The 23,146-nt window shown below is 42.2% G+C and overlaps 1 protein-coding gene across 3 annotated transcripts in view; it reads left to right on the forward strand.

Annotated features, from left to right (window-relative positions):
* EPHA3 (EPH receptor A3) overlaps positions 1–23,146 on the forward strand; it is a 235,388-nt gene that overhangs the window by 141,385 nt on the left and 70,857 nt on the right. For all 3 annotated transcript variants that reach the window (XM_075768111.1, XM_075768128.1, XM_075768120.1), the window contains exons 4-5: positions 10,878–11,033; positions 11,518–11,853. In XM_075768111.1, coding sequence (XP_075624226.1) covers positions 10,878–11,033; positions 11,518–11,853 — 492 coding nt within the window. The remainder of the gene's footprint in view (positions 1–10,877; positions 11,034–11,517; positions 11,854–23,146) is intronic.

The raw sequence follows: 23,146 nt of genomic DNA on the forward strand, positions 1-23,146 counted from the left end.
TTCAGTATTATAAAATTGATTGTCTTTTTTATGGAAGTGGGCCGCTTGTGACAGGAGAGAAACGAAAGTCCTCTCTCTTTATCTACAAAACAGGTTCAGCGAGGGCGTAAGGAACATCAGCTTCCCCCACGCTGCTCAATCAATATGCCTCAACCCTGACCCAAAAGAATATCTCTAAGGGAAAAGGCATTTGTTACATTTCTTTTCCAATTAATTTCACAGCTCTGCTGAGACTACTAACAAAAGTACTAATTCATGCTAATTGCAGTAGTGGACCTATGTCACTGGGGAGCTGGGCTGAGCTCTTTGTAACATCACACAACCCACCAGGCAGCGTTTTGATTAGAAGGTGTCACTGGAAGAAAGAACGCTGGGTTTGGAACCTCTTCTGCATTAATTTTTTCACCTGCAAAATAGGACAGCAACACTTTCCTGTATGCGTTAACAGGGGTGGAAAGTTGCAAAAGAACATTCAGCCTCAGTAAATGCAAAATCATCTTGCTTCCCTCCTTCCCAGAGAGAAAATGTAGACTTTTTATATGTCTGAATTAACTGTTTTGGCTTGGCATGTGTGCATTGACACAGACATCTGGGAGAGGTAAGCCTGGTCAATGGATTGCTGGAAGTAAAAAGCCCCAAATGTGTTAGAAAGAGCGGCTAAGAAGTAGAATGTAGTCCAATATATAAATTAATCTGTTTCATCAGAAGCATTACGAAAAATATAAGATCATTATCCACCTGATAAATGACACTGCAGAACTAGAGAGAGGCATAGAAGATATTCCTATAAAAGCTGATTGAAAAATTTGTGATTGGTCATCACAGCAAGATAAGTTCATGATATATCTTTGTAAAATAAGGAATGTCTTAGAGAGGATACATCTGGAGCAGCTGTTCTCCCTGTCTCATAATTAAAAAAAAAAAAAAAAAGGGATACACTGATTTGGTTAAAAGACTACCAAATCTGAAGGTAAACTGAAGGAAGGGTGCATTTTTTTCACTTCACATTGACAACCTAGACTGGAGAGGAATGTCAGAGAAATTAATTGAGACTGATAACTGGCAAAAAAACCATTGGATATTCTACATGAAAGACAGTACAATGGAGGATTATTGTAATTAATCTTTGCTAAAACATAATTAGCAGATATATTGAACCTTGGGTTTCCAGGTCTTTGAAATAATATCTAGGTCACAGTGATGAGGGTGAAATAAAGAGGGATGGCAAATGATCATCCCCGACTGGCCTTTCTCTTGCACTTTCATATGGTGCTACCATTAGATGCAAGGTAGGCACCAGGGTAAGTGCTAGGGCTAGATGTAATCTGTATGACAATTCATTTGTTCTTCTTTATTTATATTACTTTTCATATTGTTAACCTGTTCATCTGGCCTGGTTCAGGCACAGGGAAATTATAAACGTCCCTAAGTTATGAAAGTTGTTTTTCGCTTAAAAGCTAAACCTAGCCTGGGAGGATTACCAGGCACTATCTTGATTTTCCCAATGAGCTGGAAAGGAAACATCTTCCCAAGAGCTCGTGTCCTGTGGGACAGGGGCTGCCACGTCTACCAGGTCTGTTTGGTTTGCTTTGGGGGCGGGGTGGGTGGGTCGGTTGGTCTGGTTTGTGTTCTTGCTTTTTTTAAAAGTTCTGACATAGAAAGGGGACGTTGAGGAAAGACTAAACCAGAGCTGTACTGTGGTTATCCCTTTGTGGCACTCTCGGCCTGATGTTAGAAAACATTTATTGTTTTAAGCCATTGGGATCCTATGTCTAGTTTGCCATTGAGGAGTCCATAGTGTAATTTTAGTTCAAGGAAAATTGTCTCTTTACTTTTTATGCTTGCCAAATGGTCATTTAAAACTTCCACATTCCTTATGTGTGTGTGTATGTGTACAACCTTTTTTTTCCTGTTCAAATTGATGCTGGTGGTTTTTCTTCTGGTATTTCTGTAATTTAGATTTTTTTTTTTTTTTTTTACAGTGCTGCTTGAATTAGGAAGTTATTTTTCATCTCTGTGTGCATTAAATTAAGTTTTTAAAAAAACAGAACATGGCATTTCTTTGTTTGACAAAATGATAGCTTTATATATCTGAGTGTGTGCAGGCTCCGCTTCAGGAAAACATCTTGTTTAGGGAAAGTGAAAGACAGTGCTTATAAACATGGGTTTATTAAATTCCCTGTTTAAATACTTGCTTAAGTGATTCACTAAGTATGGGTGGAATTAAGGTAGAACTTTGTTTATTTTGTTTTAATTCTGAATCAAGGCTGTGGTTCTCAATGTTTTTCTATTAATGAAAGATATATTTTCCCCAAAACTGCCTGCAGAGAAGCTGAAGTGCCTTATGCCTTTCGAAACCAGATATTTGTGTACCCACCAGCGAGAACATCTTTGCTGTAATGCCGTGTTTTAGACCTCCTATCTCTGACATTGCACTATCAACAATATTGCTGGTAGCAATCACGGCTGTAACGCGCTTCCTGAGAAGAGACGCAGAAGCCTGCAAGGCGTAACGTGGAGCTATTGCAGACTGCAGTTGAAAGGTGCAGCGTTATTCCCTCAGGATAAAGCTATCTCTTATGTACATATAATTAATATGTCTGCCAGTAACAGTTATTAAACAAAGAACAGGAATTGTTTCTGCTGAATGACTTGACCTGGGAGTAAAGCCAATTTAAAAAGCATCTGATTAAGGTCACAGATCACTATAAAATATGAAGTGGGGAGGAAAAAGTAGAAATTTACTCATGAGTAAGATTAAATACTACTGAATGTGGGCGGGGGGGGGGGGGGGTGTGTGCTAGCAGCAGCTTTCAGGTGTAAAAAATGAAAAGTGCTCATTCCAAAGCGTATTTTTCTAGCGGCATTTCAGTGTCGCATAGCTGGGAATCCTCGCCCCACACATACCGCACCGTCCGTCCTGCTGGCACAAAGGCTGGAGGGGCAGGAGAGGGGTGGAGAGGAGAGAGATCGTTTCCTGAGCCCTCAGGTTACTGGGCTCTTACTGCTGGAGAGGCCTAGCTACAGGAAAGAAATTGTACCAGTTTTGTTAATTGTTGATTTCTTGCAGCAGTGGACAGCTGCAGTAGTTCTCCAAATCTGTCAGAGCCTTTGGCTGTGATTTCTGTATTTTCCAGTCTAAAGATGCAAAAGTACACGACACATGTTTCCATCTGCAGCCGGAAGATAAGTTATAGTAAGAAACAGTTGCATTTTTCCAGAGCTATTGCATAGCTAATAATGAAAAGAGTGGTGGGAATTCACTGTAGTGTTTAATTGCAACTTTTAATTTTATGCCTGCATTTTCAGAGTAAAAAGTACATCTTGTGCACAGAAAATACAATCTGAGATTTTATTCATTTGTTCATAACACTTAGGAAAAATGACTAGGTTGCTTTTGCTGCTGGTTCGAGCCCTACTTGTTTTGTAATTATTTCAGGTGTTATGTATAGTATGCTGAAGAATACAGGGACAACAATGTAAGAATACAAAGAATGCGAAGAACAATTGTTAAAGTTTTTATTTCCCCAACGAACAGAATGGACTCCGATGGGCAATGAGAGACAGCCCATGTCCGTACCTCTTCCTGGGGATGTTCTTACCTTGGCGGTAACGGGGTCCATCCCCGCCAGAGCTTTCAACCCCCACTAAAGTCTTTCCCAATCCTGTTTCCCTCCTCTCCTGAGCACAGACAGGGTATGTGGCAGCACCACAGCCCCACAAAGAGCAAGCGTGCTCTGCCTGCGCAGCAGTAGCCTTTAATGGGGATGCCCACCTGCTGACAGGCATTCGGGCTGCCCCTGCCTCCTCCTCCTCTTCCTCCTCCTCCTCAGCAGGTACAGGAGTTGTCAAAGTGTGGCGGTGACATCCAGCCCTGTACCTCTGTTGCTACTATAAGGAGCAGTACTTAGCTGTGAGACCTATTCCCTTAAGTGCCGTCTCACCATTTATTGCGATCTGGTGATAAAAAGCATGCCTTCAGCTCGATGGAAATAAGAATTGAAAATACACTGTAATTTTTAGAAGCCCGTTTGGGTGTGCAGGAAGGTACCTAGAGACCCAGGAGAGAGAGCGAGCACGTACAGGTATGTAACGCCATAGATTATGTGGCTTTTCATAGACTAATGGACAGTGAGAGCTGCTGAAGATGGTTTCCCTGCTCTGAGGGATTTTGCAGGGAGTTACTTTATAAAGCATTGTTTCCTGCTGAGCGGGTGCCGTAGTGAACAAGGAAGGTAAAAATGAGACATTTTCAGTGTTGTGAATGACATGTCATACAAACTGAGGGCGGAGTGACACAGGGCAGAATTCTACCTTCATTTCCTACACTTCATGTGTCTGAGCCAGAACTATACCATATCTATATAGTGTTATTTTTAATATACCAAGAGTAATGCATATGGCTGGATATAATTTGTGACAGAAGTGTGAAATGAACAGTTTTGAAATCTTCATTTAAAGTTAATCACGATTTTCACCTTTTTGTTGTTTCTCAAAGATATAAACAAGTGCAAGAAAGGAAAGAAGTGACTCACCCAAAGAAAATAAAATGGTTTTGAAAGTTGTATAAGGTTAATCTATGCTGCTTGTTATGCCATCCAGTTTCACACACTGACAGCTGTGTTACATCTCATTTTGCTTATGCACATGCATCTATGGGTGGGCGAACGTGCAGTTCTGTTACTGGTGATAAGCATAGTGCTGTTGGCATCTCCAGAGCATGACCATAATATGTGTAGTGAGAAAAAAGAGCCGTGTAAATGCTTTTACAAGGGACTTGAGGATGTTGCAAAGATACGAGGCTATATGTGGGCATCGGGGTGAGCCAGTCGGTACCATTCACTTCCCAGCACAGCCAAAGGTCATCCTGTGACTTCAGGTCCAGCATCAGGACCTCCGCTGCTGCTCATTGGCATGCCGTTTCCACAGGTGACAGCGGGAGCGGTTTGCAAAGCTCCTCTAACACTGACCGCAGGTGTGGAGGATGCTTCTCTGTCCTCCCTGCGGGGGACAGGGACAGGAGGCTTGCCCCAGGGTTGCCGTGATCCGTCTTGCTAATCGCACACTGTGAGGCAACGTTAAGGCATCCGTGAGCTGTACAGGTTAATGATTGAATTCCCTTCTTTTCTAAATGCTGTAGTTTAATGCCAGAGTGGCGCTAGGATCCCGGGCTGTTTTATTGAAGAGCAGGGGAGCAAAGGAAGGAAACACTCAATTGCTTGGAGGATGCTGCCCGTTGCACGCCCGCTCTCATGGCTGCATTTATCCGCTTCCAGTGCGTTGCGATGCTTGAGCCTTGCCCCGAAGCGTCGCGCCTCTGCGCAGAGCACAGCGAGCCGAGTGCCTGTAGGAGTGGGGAGCAGCGCGGCTCATTTTGCAAATCAGGAGTTGCTTTGACCTTGTGCAGGGAAATGGTCCCTGTCAGGCCCGGAGCAGCGGGGCTGGGAAGTCGTCTGCTCAGGCAGCGCAGGCTCAGGTCGTTAGTTGGTATTTATGGCTGGGAACTGGTGATATTGCTCTGTGTATAGGGGGCTGCAGGGTCTGAATACTAAAATGCTCCTATTTACTAACAGCTTTATATTTTAATTTAAAATTAATTCAAATTGAAATGAATCATTTAACCCTTAATTAGGACCATGCTTTCATCTCAAACAGAGGCAAAATTCACTTTGTTGAAAAGATAGTCACATCTTTTTAAGCAGTAACTACCGTAGATTGCTACGTGCATTTGTTTTTCTCTCACTGAAATAACTTTCCCCTCTCTCTGTCTCTGAGGCAGACTCGTCTGTTATAGCTTAAGGAAATTCATTATCATACAGTAACAAGGACAACTGACATAAAGTCAGCGTGGCTCGCACTCAAACAAAGGAGATTGAAATCAGACTGCCTACGGCTTTAAAATAATATTGCGGTTTGGAGTCACAATATCACAGGAGTCACCGGGGCCAGCAGGTATCGGGCATCTGACTTGAGGAGACCTTCTTAAGAAACAAAACCAGACAGCCTTGCTGTACAGTTTATATCATGTATGTAGAAACTCTCAAGGTTTCCTTTACTCACTTTTAGTGTGCCAAGAGGTTCTTCTTCCCGGCCCATTGCATCTACTTCCTCCCACATCGTTTTCCCTTGTGAGGGAAAGGAAAATTTCTTAGCTTCTAGAAGAAAATGTTGAGAAAAAGCAACTGCTGTTCACAGCTGGTTCCCATGCTGAAATTACGGATTCTGTGAAGACTTTCTATGCTAGTCCTTTTATTTTCAACCTGACGGAAAACAAAGCCACGGTATTCACCTCAAAAAGCCAAACCTTCTTCCATCAGTTCATGTAATCCAATTTTTCTGACATAAAAAAAGAATGCCTTTTGAAGTAAAGGCTTCATTTTTTTTCTGTTATATATCTTAATTAAAAAGTGAGTAGGAAAAGAATAATAATAGTAAGTACATTGACAACATTTTCTATTGGCACTCGCTTTTCCAAGCTTCGATTTCAAGTATAATTGCGGGGGTTTTTTCCTCTTTTGGGCTGCAGTTGTGAATAATCTTAAATTGGTCTGACAGACAAAGACAGAAAGCGTGAGACAGCCTGAGGGGAAGACACGAGATTGGGATGCCCTGGCGAGGGCACACCGGGGCAGCAGGGATCCCACCGGCTCATCCCCCTGCCCTGACTGCTCACTCTGTACCACGATAGTAGAAGCACACAATGACGAAATCCCTGTCCCTGTGGAAAAGAAAAAGCCTATTCTCATGTTACCAGGATGCTTCCTGCATGCTCCTCTTTCTTTTTACTTTTTTTTTTTTCTGGCCCCACACCACCACCACCTTTTCTTTAATGAGGTCTATGAGTTTTCACCTGAGGGATGAGAGAGACATTTATTAATGGAGCAGTTTGATTCCTTCCTTTCTCTTCCTCACCCCACAAACTCTGTCCACTGCTTACGCAAGCTTGTTTACTTATGTTAAATTCGTTGCCGTATTAAAATGTTCGTGGTAGGTGCTTTAAAAGCATCCCAAATAAACAGTCTTATTGTAGTTCCATCCTGTAAATGAGTGCTCATGTGTTATGATGCTATGAATAAATTATGCTTAATAAGCAGTGGAAATTGTGTCTTGTAGGAAGACCAACCACGTGACAAAGGTTCCGTTTCAGGTTATTAGTCTTTTTCCAACCTTTACATTAAACTAGCATATAAAATTATTAAAAAATTATACTGTATATAGTCATAAATACATCTTTATCTTGTGTATGCCTGACCATAAATATAAAAATGTCCCTTCAAGTTGAGTAGAGTTAAGTGAAACCATTTGAGTTTTATACCTGGCAGTACGTTTCCATGGGAAGTTTTAGTGAAAATGCTGTGTAATTAGCTGGACAGATGTAGTGTGATGTTTATTCCTTAATGTGTTTGCTTAGTTACTAGTGCTGGTAGGAGCGGGATTGGCATCTGTTCTTTTCTGCCTGGCTCATTGTCTTAGGGGCCAGGAGTGGCCGTGCTGTGCCCAGAGACAGCAAAATCATTTGAGGCTCCTTTGGCTGACAGAGGGAGACCAAAGAGGCTCGCTGTAGGTACGGCACCTGCACCATGGGGCAGTATTTGGGAGGGAACGAGATTTGTCTTGAAAGGCCGACACAATAACAACACCACCAAAAAAGCCAATTCTGTTTCCTGCTGCATTTTCTCCCGGTGGAGTTGTTTAAGAGGGACTTAGGTTTCCTTTACTTCCTCAAGTTAAACAGAAATCCCCGAAGACCCCTGCAGCCTTCCAGGAGATGGAAACATAAGGAACAATGGCTGGAGAGCACAGGCTGTGACAGATCGGGCAGGTTGGTGTTAGGCTCTCTGAACTTCGCCACAAGGTCATTTTTAGCAGTTCTGCTGTCACAGATTGCCTGTTGGGCCCTCGCCTCAGAGGCTCAAATTCGGGATTGTTTCCTCGGAGCTTGCAGGAGAGATCTTGGAGCAGGGGGTGTCTTTCCCAGCTGCTGTGCTAGCGTGGAAGTTGGAGGGAGCAGCTGCAGCCAGGCGCCGTGATTTGCAAGGGCTGTGAAGTACCGAAGAGTGGCTGAGATTAGCGCTTCCTGGTGAAATGTTTCGTGCTTCTCACACTGTGTTCAATGCAGCATGAGGAGGGCTTCCTTTATTAAGCTGTTTCAGTGTAGGACATATGACTGTACAGGGATTTGTTCTCTCTCTGCTTGCCAGTGTGTTTCACTCAGGTGCTTGGCACTAGGAACTAGTGGTTAGGTTTTGGTTATGGACGATAATGTGGAAGCTGAACATCCAGTTTAATGCTGCAGTTTCCCTCTCTCCTCCATCACTTACAAATATGCTGGGATTTTTATTCTGACTTTTTTCCACCTCAGGTTGCCCATCCAAACACTTTTCTGTTTGAGCGGTGGGCGAATGAACACAAAAGACCACATAGTCTTGTATCTTGGATTTTATACTACATTTATGAATCAGTTCATCTCCATACGTCTGGTGGGTTGACCCTGGCTGGAGGCCAGGTGTGTGCCAAAGCCGCTCTATCACTCTCCTCCTCAGCTGCACAGGGGGGAGAAAAAAATATAAAAGGCTTGTGGGTAAAGATAAGGACAGGGAGAGATCACTCACCAATTACTGTCATGGGCAAAACAGACTTGACTTGGGGAAAAAAATTAATTTATTACCAATCACATCAGAGTAATAAGAAATAAAACCAAATCTTAAAAACGCCTCCCCCTACCCCTCCCTTCTTCCCAGGCTTAACTTCACTCCTGATTTTCTACCTCCCCCCTCAGCAGCACAGGGAGATGGAGAATGGGGGGTTACAGTCAGTTCATCACACGTTGTTTCTGCTGCTTCTTCATCCTCAGGGGGAGGACTCCTCACACTCTGCCCCTGCTCCAACATGGAGTCCCTCTCACGGGAGACAGTCCTCCATGAACTTCTGCAACGTGAGTCCTTCCCACGGGCTACAGTCCTTTACAAACTGCTCCAGCGTGGGTCTCTCCCACGGGGTGCAGGCCTTCAGGAGCAAACTGCTCCAGCGTGGGTCCCCCACGGGGTCACAAGTCCTGCCAGCAAACCTGCTCTGGCGTGGGCTCCTCTCTCCACGGATCCACAGGTCCTGCCAGGAGCTTGCTCCAGTGTGGGGTCCTCCACGGGCTGCAGGTGAATATCTGCTTCATCATCAACCTCCTGGGGTTGCAGGAGGACAGCCTGCCTCACCATGGTCTTCTCCAGGGGCTGCAGGGGAATCTCTGCTCTGGTGCCTGGAGCACCTCCTGCCCCTCCTTCTGCACTGACCTTGGTGTCTGCAGAGCTGTTCCTCTCACATCATCTCACTCCTCCCTCTGGCTACACTTACTCCTAGTGCTTTTTCCCCCCTTCTTAACTATGTGATGCCAGAGGTGCTACCATTGTCGCTGATTGGCTCGGCCTTGGCCAGCGGTGGGTCCGTCTTGGAGCTGGCTGGCATTGGCTCTGTCAGACACAGGGGAAGCTTCTAGCAGCTTCTCACAGAAGCCACCCCTGTAGCCCCTCTGCTATCAAAACCTTGCCACACAAACCCAATAAAATAAGCAAAACTGAAATGTGTGTCCCCGTTTAGGCTTACACTAAGACTGGCGAACCCATTCTTTTGGCTTCAAATTAGCATTTAATTCACTGACAGGTCCTGAGCTTGTTTAAGCTTAACTGTCTGGCATTCAGACACAAAAAAGAAGTCATGTGGTTTTTTGTATTACTTTTTTTTTTTTTTTTTACATTATATTTGCAGTGAGAATGTATTGGGGTTTTCCTAGCGTGCTTGTGCATCAGGCAGTGTTTGCTGTGAAACTGAAGCAAGCAAAAGGTGAACGCGCTTGAAGATGTGCTCCCTTTTGTTAGGTTGTCTGTGTATGGTTGTTGTAGGTATGAGTACAGACCTGTGGGTGACCAGTGTAAGCCAGAATGTTTTTACTTGGTAAATTCTATTTGGACAAGGATGCATGTCTTGGGGGAAAGCGGCAGCTGAACAGTAGAGTCTGCTGATTCTTATCTGGTTTTGGTCTTTTTTTTTTCATTTTCTTTTATTTTCAGATGATGATATCATCTTGGTGGAAAGGAGTCATCAGTGTTATTTCACTGCATGGATTTTTCATAATTCAAAGTTATTTATTTGCTACATTTTTCATTTCTATAATTTCAAAGGCTGTTTTCTTCTGATGCAAACGTGGCCATGAATCAGTCTAAAATGCAACAGGAGTCAAAATAGAGGGAGTGTGCCAGTGTTAATGAAAAAGCATTTGTGGGTTCAAGAAACATCTCCAGAGGACTGGGTTAATGTAAAAAACACCCTCCTTGTACAGACCATGCAAGTTCCTGATAGTATCTGAAGCAGATCATTGAGCCTGGTGCATGGTCCTTCAGAAATGGAATATATCTTTCACTGTTCAGATTATTTTCTCGGTTTTGGCTTGCTTAGTTCTGCTGAACTGAAGAGGCATAGTTTACATTTAGTGTGCCCTTGTAAGCAAACCTTGCAGAGAGAGGATAAAGTTAGCTTCTTATGCAGGATAGGGCCAATGTTTTGGTAAATTAACCTGAAGAGAAGACAAATAAGTGAAGTTCTCAAAGTGAAACATAGAAAATGTTTCTTCTTAGTCGTGCAATACACTGCTTTGTTTTCCAGGCAAAATTAAATGCAAATCCAAGTTGATGTATGAAGAGCTCCGTTCTACCAAGAGTTTTATTTCCATCAGCTTTCTCATTATGAGAAAAATCTGTATTTGTAAACCATAAGTATCTGCAAAATGTGATCTACATATGGATAGGTCCCAGGGCAGTAACAAAGTCGCATGTTAAAATTGAGAAGATGTTCATGGAATTTCAAACTATACTCCCGTTATTTTGCAGCTTGTCGACCTGGGTTCTACAAAGCCTCTGCTGGCAACGTGAAGTGTGCCAAATGCCCACCTCACAGCTCTACCTATGAAGATGCGTCTCTGAACTGCAGGTGTGAAAAGAATTACTTTCGCTCTGAGAAAGATCCTCCATCCATGGCTTGCACCAGTGAGTAGCATCATTGTGCTCGGGGCTGTCATTCTTGCTCCTCCATCTGTATCTCAGCAGCTTGCTTGCTTCCTCTCATGTCCCATTGCAGTCAGCCATCCACTGCCTCCCATGTCTTCTTACATGTTGGACAGGCTACCTAAAATTGGTGGGCTGGGTTTATGTCTTTCTATTTTAGTTTTCTCTTTCTTGTTCTCTGTCAGACTCAAGAAGCAGAGCTAGGATTTTTAAATTGCTACCAATATTTTCAGCCCTCAAACCTGAAGGTTTGCACCCTGAGAGTACTGTCTGTCTATGAGAAAACATGGTCCTTGATAGCCTAGGTCTGTGGTCCAGTGAAATGTTTCAGGAGCATCTACAGGAAATAACTAGAAGAGTTTGGTTATTTATGGTTTTGACTTTTGTATTTTTGTGCCCTTGTTTAGTCCCATTTTAGAGCACTACAGAAATTCCCATCCCTCTGATTTCCTGTTTCCCTTCATAGGACCACCATCTGCTCCAAGAAATGTTATCTCTAACATCAACGAGACGTCTGTTATCCTGGACTGGAGCTGGCCTCTTGACACTGGAGGTCGGAAGGATGTCACTTTCAACATCATTTGCAAAAAATGTGGAGGTAACATCAAGATGTGTGAGCCGTGTAGTGACAACGTGCGATTCTTACCCCGTCAGACTGGCCTCACCAACACCACAGTGACAGTAGTGGACCTTTTGGCGCATACCAATTACACTTTTGAGATTGATGCAGTCAACGGGGTATCTGACTCGAGTACACTTTCCAGACAATTTGCTGCTGTCAGCATCACAACTAATCAGGCTGGTGAGTCTCCTTCTGATTACCCTTTCTTTGTTCAAAACTACTGAGATATATGTACCTTTGTCTCCTTTCCCTATTTTGCAGGAGGTACTCTGACCGCTTGTGTGCTGGGGTAACTAATTGGCTTGAATCTGCTAGTAAAAGTAAAAGCAGAAACAAACCCAGTGTGTGTTGCTGTCAAAGGACCTGGCAGCGTGACTGTTATGATTAACTCCCAGTCCCCAGTTAATAGACTCTAATAGCAGGCTCATATGATTCCTTAGCCAGAATGTGTTTTATTAATAAAACCAGATTTTAATAAAACACTCATTTCAATAATCTCCAACATAAATTACTGTAGTAATCTTAGTGATTAATTTTGATTAAATAGAAGTGAAAAAATGCTTTGATGTTAGACACATAAAAAGCTAACATTAGAGAGCTTTAAAATGCTGCCTTTTTTTTTTTCTTTACAAGTTGTCTCACCAACACTGAATTATTGCCAACATGATGGGGGTGTGTAGCTGAATGCTGAAATAGGTCCTGGTGTTGTAGCTGATCGTGTGCAAAGCGACTGCTCTACTTCTGTGGAGACTTATTAAAGTCATCAAGGCCCTGCGTGAGCACAGCAGCATGCCCTGACTGTCAGATCAGAGCTTTTGTCACTGCTGCGCTATTCTACCATTTGTTTCTTGTTTGACAAGGTTTCATTTATCTGAAAGATGTGAAGAATCTAGACTCTTCTCTAGTATTTGTTTAGGTACTATTTGTTTAGGAGCATTATTTGCCAGTGAGGAGAAAGACTAGATCCTGAAATTTCTGCAGTTCCTCTCCATGAGGATCACTGTGGAAGCTTTGTACTGAAAGCATGTGTGCGTGCAGCGTCTTCTCCCACCGTCTCCCATCCCACACCCTGTCCCCGAAATACATACATTTCTGTCTTCCTCAAAGAACATCGTTCTAAGGAGTTGTTCTCCTAGTGAGCTATCTTATTGCAGTGTTTTTCACTAGAGAGGATATATCTCTTCTGCTCAGATCACAGATCAGCTTTAGTGGGAGGCATAAAAATGTAAGAACAGACTGCTTCCCGACAGCAGTCACTACATTTCCAAATGCTCTGGAGGACTTTTTAACTATGCAGTAGGCAGAGAGAAGTGAATCTACCCAACTGAAGCATCTTCACATGATCTCTTTCTCAGTTAGGCATTAACTTCAGCTCTGAAGCATGTATTTTATGTCCATTCCAAACAATTTGCTACTGTTATAGTTACATTTTTTGGATATTTGTGTCAGCAACTTGAGCAGCCTTTGTTTAGTTGCTCTCTTTTCTTCTGGTTTTTTGGGGGGTTGGGTTTTTTTTGTTTGTTTGTTTTATATCAGAGATAACTGCCTTTTCATCACCATAGCAGTTAGAAATCACCTGGAGACACTCTTTAGAATGAACTCTGTAGGATCAGTGAAAGGTATTTCTCTGCAGCGGCCTCCTGTGCTTCCCCAGGTCCCAGAGCTGGCTGCCTTTACACCGCGATGCAAGGTGGATTTTTATTTTGGTTTAGAATGCATGGTTCCTGTGATGTGGCAGAGACAATGCATTTCTGGCAATAGCAGCTTTGTTTAATACAACCCACAGGGTGCTTAAGCAATTTGTTTGTTTTCTACTTTTATGCATAGCCCATTTTTGCTTTAAGTACATTTAAGGGGTGTGGGTTACTACAGGCTTAATTGTGCTATCTCTTGATCGTGCCGATTGGTTTCCTATATTAGAATTCTCCTAGAAGTTCCGCAAGTTGCTAAAATTGGACCTTAAATATGTATATAAGTCATCTTTTAAAGCATAATTACAAAAAATGCAATTTCTCTTGCATTCCCTTCCTGGTTAGATCACAAAAGCTTAGATCACCAGAAGCCTATTTTTAGCCAATGTCATACTTAAACACTTGGGCGGGGGTGGAGGGAGCAAGTCTGGAGATCTTAGATTACATTATAATTAAGGGTTTAAATGGGGAGTGTTTCAAAAAAGAGTGAAAGCACCACTGAGCTGGACCTGGAAGAGACCAAAAGACTCCAAAAGCCAGTTGTGACTCTAGGGCTATTATTTGTGCTGTCTGACTTTAGGTGGGTTCCTTCAAGGACAGAGGTACCCACCCGTTGGGTCAAGCTGTGGTTAAATGACTGAGCTCTGCTGGATTCACGTGGGAGAGGTGTGTTGCTCTGGGGGGTTGTTCTGTGGATGGGGTATCACCTGGGGTGACACAGTCCAGTACGGCCGGCCAGGGCCAGGGGACAGAGACCCTGGGAAGGCGGCAGGAGGAACAACGTCAGTCAGGAGGCTGCGAGTTTTGGAGAGATAGAAGGTCCCTACAACCTGGATCTCCTCAGTCTCTCCTGAATCCAGGCTATTTCACTTCTGCCAACTTTGATTTGAGAGGCCTGTACCCTTGCAATGGGTAGGATGAAGCTGCAGTTTTGATCCTGGATTGTCAGTATCCATGTGCTTTTTTCAAGCGTCATCAGGGCCCATCCCAGCTTAGTGAAAGCTGTTCTGCAGAATGTTCCTCACCCACCCAAAACACTGGTTGGTCAAGTATGTGGGTTTCCAAGATCCTGAGGCAGAACTGCAGAATGTTTTATATTTTCTAATGACAAAAATGTTATTTTTGTGGCAGTTCTCTTGGTGGTAGAAATCAGCCATTGTACATCATTTCTTCAGATGAACTCAGTTCGATACAGGCATCAGTTGGCGTCATGTTTGCTGGGTCTCTGAGTGCCAAAGGCCCGCTGAGAATTGAACAACATTTATTTCCATGTTTCTCACTGCACATATGGTCATTTCTGCCTATGAATCTATCACCAGCCTAATAGATCATAACATGCATATTACTAATTTTCTATAATGCGGTGATTGGGAGATCTGCCAGAGAGTATTAAAATAAATTCAGCTGATAAGTTAGGAGTCAGTCAGTTTGCACAGCAGCTCCGTTTTTGTATGTAAACACATCACATACACACATGCGTACACATGTTTGTAATTTACATGTACACATAGATATATACACAGACAAAAAGGGTCACCTTTGCTGAAAAATTTGTTGATACCTTTACATTGACTCTGAGTTTTAGAATCTGTAACTAACAATCTCAACATGATTTTCCTGGAGAATTTTCAAACCTGGTCTAGAAATAAAGGAAAGGTGTGCTTTCTTGTCACTTGTAATGTTTCAAAAACCCAGACTGATTCTGCTGGTGCTGTGAAAGCAAGAAAGATAATACATTTTACAGTACAAAACTGTTGCAAAGCCAAGATGCAGTCCTCTGAACTGAGGGAAATTCCGAATCATTTGGGAAAATGAATTGTTTTTTTTCTTCCAACTGTCTGGCCTGAGTTTTTCTGTGCTCTTATTGCACTTTGTTTTCCTTCCCTTCCAGTGAAGGTTAATGAGCAGGTGTCGCCGAAAAAAAGGGTCTCTTGCAAAGTATGGCTAGAGAGGTATGACGCTGCAATATTTCTAATTCCTGTATTTCTTTGGTGTGGAAATAAAAGAGAAAGGGCACACATTTCTATTTAATTTAGTTTGTTGATCATCCTCTTTGATTGCACAGTAATACGTGCCTTCGGATGCTGCCTGACACAGCTTCCTCTGAATTACATTGAAGCGTTCAGCTGGTGCCCGAAGAAAGCTCTCGCCTCACGTCAATATCTTGCACCACGCGGATATAATCTCCTAATAACACCAATCGACCCCGTTTAGAACGGGTCACTGGCTGCTAGGGGAAAGGATGTGGAATTCAGTACCCCTGGAGGTGGCATCCTAATTAGGAACGTGCCACGCAGAGAGGCTGACAGCTGTGCCACGCCGCCTGGCTTGTTGCTAGCGAGATCAGGTGTCTGGGCACAGATACTCTAGGTTCGCTGGGCTTTCTGACCACAGTTTATGGGCTTTTTAAAACTGCATTTATCTGCAAAGCCCAGAAAGTTGTCTGTTCCTTGGAGCTTTATAAGTAACCCAAAGGGAAAGGACGCCCAGTCCAGGTCAGGGCAGTTCTGCATGTACTGTCTTTGGGCTGTAGCAAGCAGAAAACTCACACTGGAACCCACGGAGGTTTTAAATGGAAATAGGGTGTGGAATTCACTGAAGAAAGATTAAGATTTGGTAGGGACAGCACAATCATGCTACTGGGTAATCAGTTTACAAAAAAGAGGGAGGAGGTGTTCCAATGGAAAACACAGCCTTTGGGTCAGGGACAAATATGAGTGGAATATGTTTCGCAGATGCTGTGTAGAGAAAGTAACAGGTTTTCTGCCCTGTCTCTGCTTTTATGGTATCACACGCACTGTCATACAGGTTGTGGGTATGTCTCAGGAATGCTGAGCAAAAAGATTAATATTTTAAACAAGGACATAATTGAGTTAACAGCACTTTAAATAGATGTACTCTCATCAGTGATCTTTGCAATCTAGAGGAGACAAGGACAACTTTCAAGACTTGCAGAAATCGATACCACTGGCAGATACTGATCGATCAGGTAGGTCTTAGGAAGCCTTGGCCATCCTGCTGGCATCCCAGCACACACGGTGCCATCCCCATCCTTTCCTCCCAGCAGATCTGGTGAGAAGGTTCCCTGTAGAAGTGGTTCTGTTTGTTTGAACAAAAATCTGTTTGCTTAGTTTTGTTTAGCTTTGTATTCGTTAGTTCTAGCAACTGTAAACTCATGCAAACAATATGATAGTGGCATGTCTAATAAATAATAAATACAGTTCTCGCTGTATTTATTGTGTAAAACAAAATAAATACTGAAAGCATCCTCAGCTTGTTGAAACTTGGGAAAGTCCCCAAGTGAGCAATAACAAATAAAACTTGCTATATTCCTGAAGGGGACTGCACTTCCTATCTAACAAATAAAGGTAGTATCTGTGTAAGTACAGTCCATGTAAGTTGATTGGAGATGAGCATATACCTAATGCTAAAAATGTATTTAACTGTTTAAGAGCTAAGTCAGAAATAGCTAGCATTTACTGGCTGTTACCTTCGAAGGTCTAGTTTTACCTGGAGAATTGGTTTGTAAAGAATTCTTATTCTAGGTCTGTCCCCCAAAGTTGAATAAGATGATGTCCAAAACTGATACAGAACATTTCCTCAGCAGTCATGGTTTTGGCACTGTGAAGAAGCTTTCAGTCTTTGTATGTTCCTAACTTTGCAGAATGTAATTCTGGTGAGCTTCCTCCAGCATGCTATTTTCAATGTCAATCTTTAGCATTCCTGAGCTGGGTACATCCTGCACCCGGGGAGGAACAACCCCATAGCACCAGCATATGTTGGGGCCAGCTGGCTGGAAAACAGCTTTGCAGAGAAGGACCTGGGGCTCCTGGTGGAACATTTGGGACTGCAGTAGGAAGAGCACTACCAGCAGGTCGAGGGAGGTGATCCTTCCCCTCTACTCAGCACTGGTGAGGCCACACATGGAGCGGTGTGTCCAGCTTAGCCCCTGCCCAGTACAAGAGAGACATGGAAATACTGAGGCAAGACCAGCGAAGGGTCACTGATATGATTAAGGGAGAGGAACATCTGTCATATGAGGAGAGGCTGAGAGAGGTGGGACTGCCCAGCCTGGAGGAGAGGAGGCTCAGGTGGCTCTTATTGATGTATTTAAAGGTCTAATAGGAGGGTGTCAAGAAGACAGAGCAAGGCTCTCCTCAGTGGTGCTTAGTGACAGGACAAGAGGGAATAGTCACAAACTGACATGCAAGAAATTCTGTTTAAACATAGGAAAAAGTTTTTTTGCTCTAAGTGTGATTGAGCACTGGAACAGGTAGTCCAAAGAGACTGTGGCATCTCCACCTGCAGAGGTATTCAAAACCTGACTGATCAAGATCCTGAGTCACCTGCTCCGGCTGACCCTGCTGAATGTAGGGGGGTTGGACTAGGTGATCTGCAGAGGGCCCTTTCCACCTCTGTCCATGTCTGATAGTTGTTTGCAGAGAGGATAGTGGCAACTGGAAGGAGAACAGGTAAGGTGTTCTGATCAGTAATTACTGTCCTCTTTTAACTCTGACCTTTTCATCCATGAAGCAGGGCTTTCTAAATGAAATTTGGGGGAGTAAATTCCACACACACTTGGGTTGGAGAGAGACTAAATCTGTGGGTGCAGAGGGGCCATAAACCTCAGTAAACCTGTTTCAAAGAAATTCAGGAGAGTATTGTTGAATCATTTTTTATTACTATTATTTAGCAATGTTAACCTCAAAACTCTTACCCTTTGTCACAGCACATAAAGTTTATGCATACAGGAATATGGAAAACTGTAGTAGGATGGGCTTGTTTTACAGAATACCTCCATAAGATTAGATGGCTAGAGATTTGATTTAGTTAAATTGTGCGTGTGTTACCGCCTCCTTCCTAAGCTTTTTCATCAGAAAGTCTACAGGATCCAGTCCTATTCATCTGTGTATTGTACAGCATTATTGTATGCTATGGTGCTATAGCAAACAGCAGGGTACTCCCCCTTGGAGTCAGCAATGAGTAAACTGAGACCTACTTTCCACTAACTAGCTTTCCCCGTGTGGATATCAGGATGCCTAATTACAGGGGGAAGGGGTTTTAAGTTGCATGTGAGCATTTCAGTTAAACTACTGCAAACCTCTGCGTAGTCACACTTGTGTTACTCTAAGAATTAGTTTTTTCCTAATTTGTCATGTTAAACTAATCGGGACGCTTTAAAAGAAGAGTGCCTATTTTGGGATTTTTAACTGATCTGAACAAATTAATTTATAAACAAGTTTACATTACACTGGTGCAGTTTTACTATGGAGACAGATAATTTATGTTTGAAGATGTCTTTGGGCTTCCTAGCTGTGAGAACTGTGTAAGCTCTCGAATATTAACTACTGTCCCAAGAGAGCTTGTCTACAGTTCTATCTTTAATTTCCATGTACCATATTCAAATGGGTCTGGGTCACCATGTAGGGTAGAAAATCCAATTGTCCAGCTTAGGCTGGAGGGGCCACAGGGACAGAGCAAAGAGAATGAGCAAAATCAAAACCCTGTACGGGGTAGATTGGGAACAAAGGGGTTAACTCTGTGACCCTCTTTTTGTGACAGCATTTTCCTGGATAGAGCAGCTACTCCATGTCAGGCTGAATATTCTGTCTCCAAACCCCAACTTTGCATGTATGTCTTCCTTAGCTTTTCCCCCTTCAATTATTTCTGATATGATTCAGTGTCCAGGGTTTCCAGCAAAATAAATATTAGCAACACAGTTCAGTGAAAATAATCAAATTTTCTGTGTTTTCCAAATATACTTGTGCTGATGCCCAAACTTTTTTTTTTTTATTTTTAGTAATACCTCAGGTCTTTACTGCATGCCTGCTTGATAATAAAATAGACTGTTTTCTTTTAATCACTAAAAGCACAGTGTAACAGCTTTAAATGTATTTTTTTGTTTGATTAGTTCTAAGGACTTAAGGCCTTGTAAACCAAGGTCTCAACAGTGCAGCTGCAAATGATGGTAGCAACTGAGTTCAGCTGCAATAAGCCAGTGTCAGTACTAAACCGATTCCAGAGAGTTTTGTGCTGTCACATATCCTGGCATCAGGAGAGGAACAAAGGGGACATGCTGTAACAAGAGATTCCTTCAACTCTGCCCTCAGTTCAGCCCAGCTCTTCCACACAATCCATATAGGATTCAGATAGTTGCAAAAGAAATCAGAGTCTAAATAGGAATCTTCAGTTACCTGATGTAGTAAGAAATGCAAAGGAAACACAGGAGGCTTTTTGTGGGCTAATTTCTACCTAGAGATGTCAGTCTTTTCCTAGTAACTAAAGAAAGCGATTATGCTTCCAATTAAGTGCCTAAATTTGTGTTTTGGTCCCCCCACAATTCAGTTGCGCACTTGTAAAATGTTGATTCCTTTCTCTGTATGGCTCTTTTCATATAGGAACCTTAAAAAGAATAACAACCGCCCCTGGATCCAACCGAGGCATCTACTGACAGCTATAGTATAAAGAATAACAAAAAAGCAGATATACCCTATTTCATCTCAGGCTTTCCTAGAAGACCAGTAGTCTGATTATGAAGAGTCTCCTCCTTTATCTTTTGTATTTCTAAAACACACAAAGCAGAACAATTCACGTAGCCTGTTTAATTGTCTTGCTTAATCATTTAACCCGCGCATGAAAAGGTGTAGGAACACAGATGACCGCAATAGTAGCTGTGCGTGTGCACTGCCATGCGGCAGTATCGGGTCTGGAAGTTGACTCCATGATCCATTTTTCTCTCTCATTTTTTTCTGGATCGATGAATAACAATGTGGTAAAAACACATCAACCAGATATTTTCTTCAGGTGTAAATGCACAGCCCAGTAAGACATACATTGAATCACATTTAATTTTACTCCTCTCTTTGTCTCTCTCTTAAATGTATTAGCTGCCAAATCCAGCAATTTTGAAACACAGAAGAGGTAAGTTTGTTTAAGGACAAGGTAACTGATAAGGCACTACGGAGTTTTTGCAAGGGGCTAGGATGAAAATTGTTCAAAAAAACTTGAGAACAAAACTGATCACTAGGCACAAAAATTAAGATCATTAGGAGCAGAGTCTTAAAGGGTAGACGTAGCTGGTTTGTAATATTTTGATCTACATGTGTCATGTGCAGATTGAAAATTTCCAAGCTTGGAGGGAAAAACATTTAAGACAAAGAATCAGTAAATTTTTCAGTGCCATTGTAAGCAAAAACTCACTTGGCTCCCAGGAAAAGTTGTTAAAACCTCCTCTGAACTAGCATTTTATTTGCCTGAAATCTGTGGCTTCAAGGGAATAAATTCAGTACCAAGTCGAGCACCAAACTTTATTTCAATATATGTCTTTGATTACTTGCAGAGACTGTGATGCTATTTATATGTTCAGCCTTTAGTCTGTTAAGCTAGACTGCACTGTCTTCAGCAACTCGCAAACGATGTGTGATGCTCCCTGTTTAAATAAAATCCATATTTAGAAAGGGTTGTGTGCACTTTACAATCTATATCCCAAGACAGGTCCCGTAAGTAGATCTGTCTTCTAAGAGAGACAATTCGAGAAAGCCACAGATGTTTGGTGCATGATATATTTCTTTCTTTCCCTATGGTCCTTATAAAAAGGACAAGAAGATAGACTTATTAAAAGTGAGCTAATGATATGATGTAGGGAGTCTCTGGTTCACTGACTGTTATTACAGCTGTGCCCCATTACGTACTGAATACCTAGGACATGCTTGGTTTTTTGAATGACATTTATCTTTTGTGTTTCAAGCATTCCTGGCATAAATAAAGATTTTACGCTTTTCAAATGTGTTTTACAGTTCAGCCCAGAGGCTATTCAAGGATCATTTTAACTCAATAAAACTCCTCCTTTAGGAATATAAAAGGGAAATGTTTTAACAATGTCACTCCATGCATAGCCTGTTATTAGCTAGAGACGTTCTGCCTGCAAAGCCTTTGATCCCTTTTCCCCTGAACGTCAAGGAAGCTCTGCCGAGGCTTCAAAGTCTGTGACATGCTGTTGGTCTCTTCTGCGCGCGCACAGCCCTCATGTGAACGCTCGTGACCTCAGAGAAAGTTCACAGGTGAAGTTTGCGGCTTGACTAGCGTTTTTCACTTCCAGCGCTTTTAGCTACCTTTCCCAGAGGTCATGGTGAAATTGTGTTCAGCAGTCAGTGGATATTGGTTTTGTCTACTTGCTTCTATTACGTGAGGGTACATCTGGATTCTCATTTAACATCTTGGTTTGGTAAAAATAAAGAAATGTAGGTAAACAGGATGCCTAACACTCGGCTAAATAATATTTCTTAGACTTCTGGCTCTCTTTCCCTTATCTGTGCTAGCATTCTCAGTAATCACTGAGGGAAATAGTCTGTGTTCCTCTTGATTGTAAACAAAACTATCAGCTTCCCTTGCTTCTTGAAGCTATCCCATCTGGACAATTTGCATGCTGGGGACAGCTGGGAAAAAAATGTAACTTGTTTCTTTGGCTTTGGAGACTATTCCTGTCAAAGGGAATTATTAATGTAATAATTATTTTTTTAAAACATTTTAATATAAAACCAAATTGTAATTTCAAAGTTATGCACCCCTGCATGTTACAGGCTTCACATACATGCAGCTTTGGTTTTACTCACACCAACTACGGGAGCTGATTTGAGCCTGAGGACGTGTCATCCTGGTCCTGAAGACAGGTAGTAGACCGTGTTCTGAAAATTAATGGCAGTGTTTCTTCTCACTAGTGCCAGCTTCCCAGTCTTGCAAAGCGAGTGCCCTCAGACTTTGTAAGCTTGACATCAGAAATCCCTCAAGGAAGTTGTGTTTCTTTGTTTCTTTTTACTTTTCTTGCAGTGTCTAATTCTACAGCAGAATACGTATGAAAGAGTTTTCTTTCCAGCATTCTTTTCAGTAAACTATGCTTCTATATATAAAGAAAATGTTTAAAACCAAACAAAACCAGAAGTTAATTCATCTCAAAATCCAAAAGAAACTGAAAGGATATGTGATCACATTTCAAGTCTTTTCCATCAGAGATCCTCCTGTCCTGGTTAACCTTTACAAAAGCAATTGGTCCAAAGCTATCTGTGAAAATACCAAAGAATGACAGGGCGAGAAGTTTAAGAAATATTGTTTCCATTCATAGTGTCTTCTGACCAGGTTGAAAAGACTGACGGACCTTACTGACAGACCAGTTCAGGAGCTTTTGGTGATTATTTAAAAGGAGATAAATACTTCATATCATAAATTACTTTATTTAAGGGCAATTGTCTTCTCCAGTTTTGGATACTGGCATTTCTAGAGATGTTTCTTAAGTGTACTTCTCAAATTGTAAATGGAGTTTTCTCTGGTTGAGGAAATAACTAAACTTTCACGGAAGGGGAAAGCCTACTCAGGGCCTGACCGTTGATGTTATGGACACGGTGAATAATTTCTTCTTTCTGAAAACTTCACACCAGGAAGCCTGAGGCTCTAACGTACTATAAAGTAATGTAACAATGGTGTAGGGAAGGCAAAGCAAAACGGTTTATTTTAAACCGATACGGTCTTAAACACATTCAGTGAAAAATATGAAGTATCGCGAAGCTCCCACCATCACCATCTCAAACAGAGAACAGAAAGAATAACATTTGTGTTATGAGTACCTTTGGGCTGAATCCTTATGAAAGCATATACAGCGTTTGTCTCCTCTCTGAAATAACAGCTGTGAACGCCATGGCACCATAATTTTCAGTTTCTGAAGCGAGCGCCTTGTGCAGCCTGATACTTTGCAAATGGACATGGCATTTCCATGATTTATTACACATGTG

This window comes from Balearica regulorum, chromosome 1 (genome assembly GCF_011004875.1).
Source record: "Balearica regulorum gibbericeps isolate bBalReg1 chromosome 1, bBalReg1.pri, whole genome shotgun sequence".
NCBI lineage: Eukaryota > Metazoa > Chordata > Aves > Gruiformes > Gruidae > Balearica > Balearica regulorum.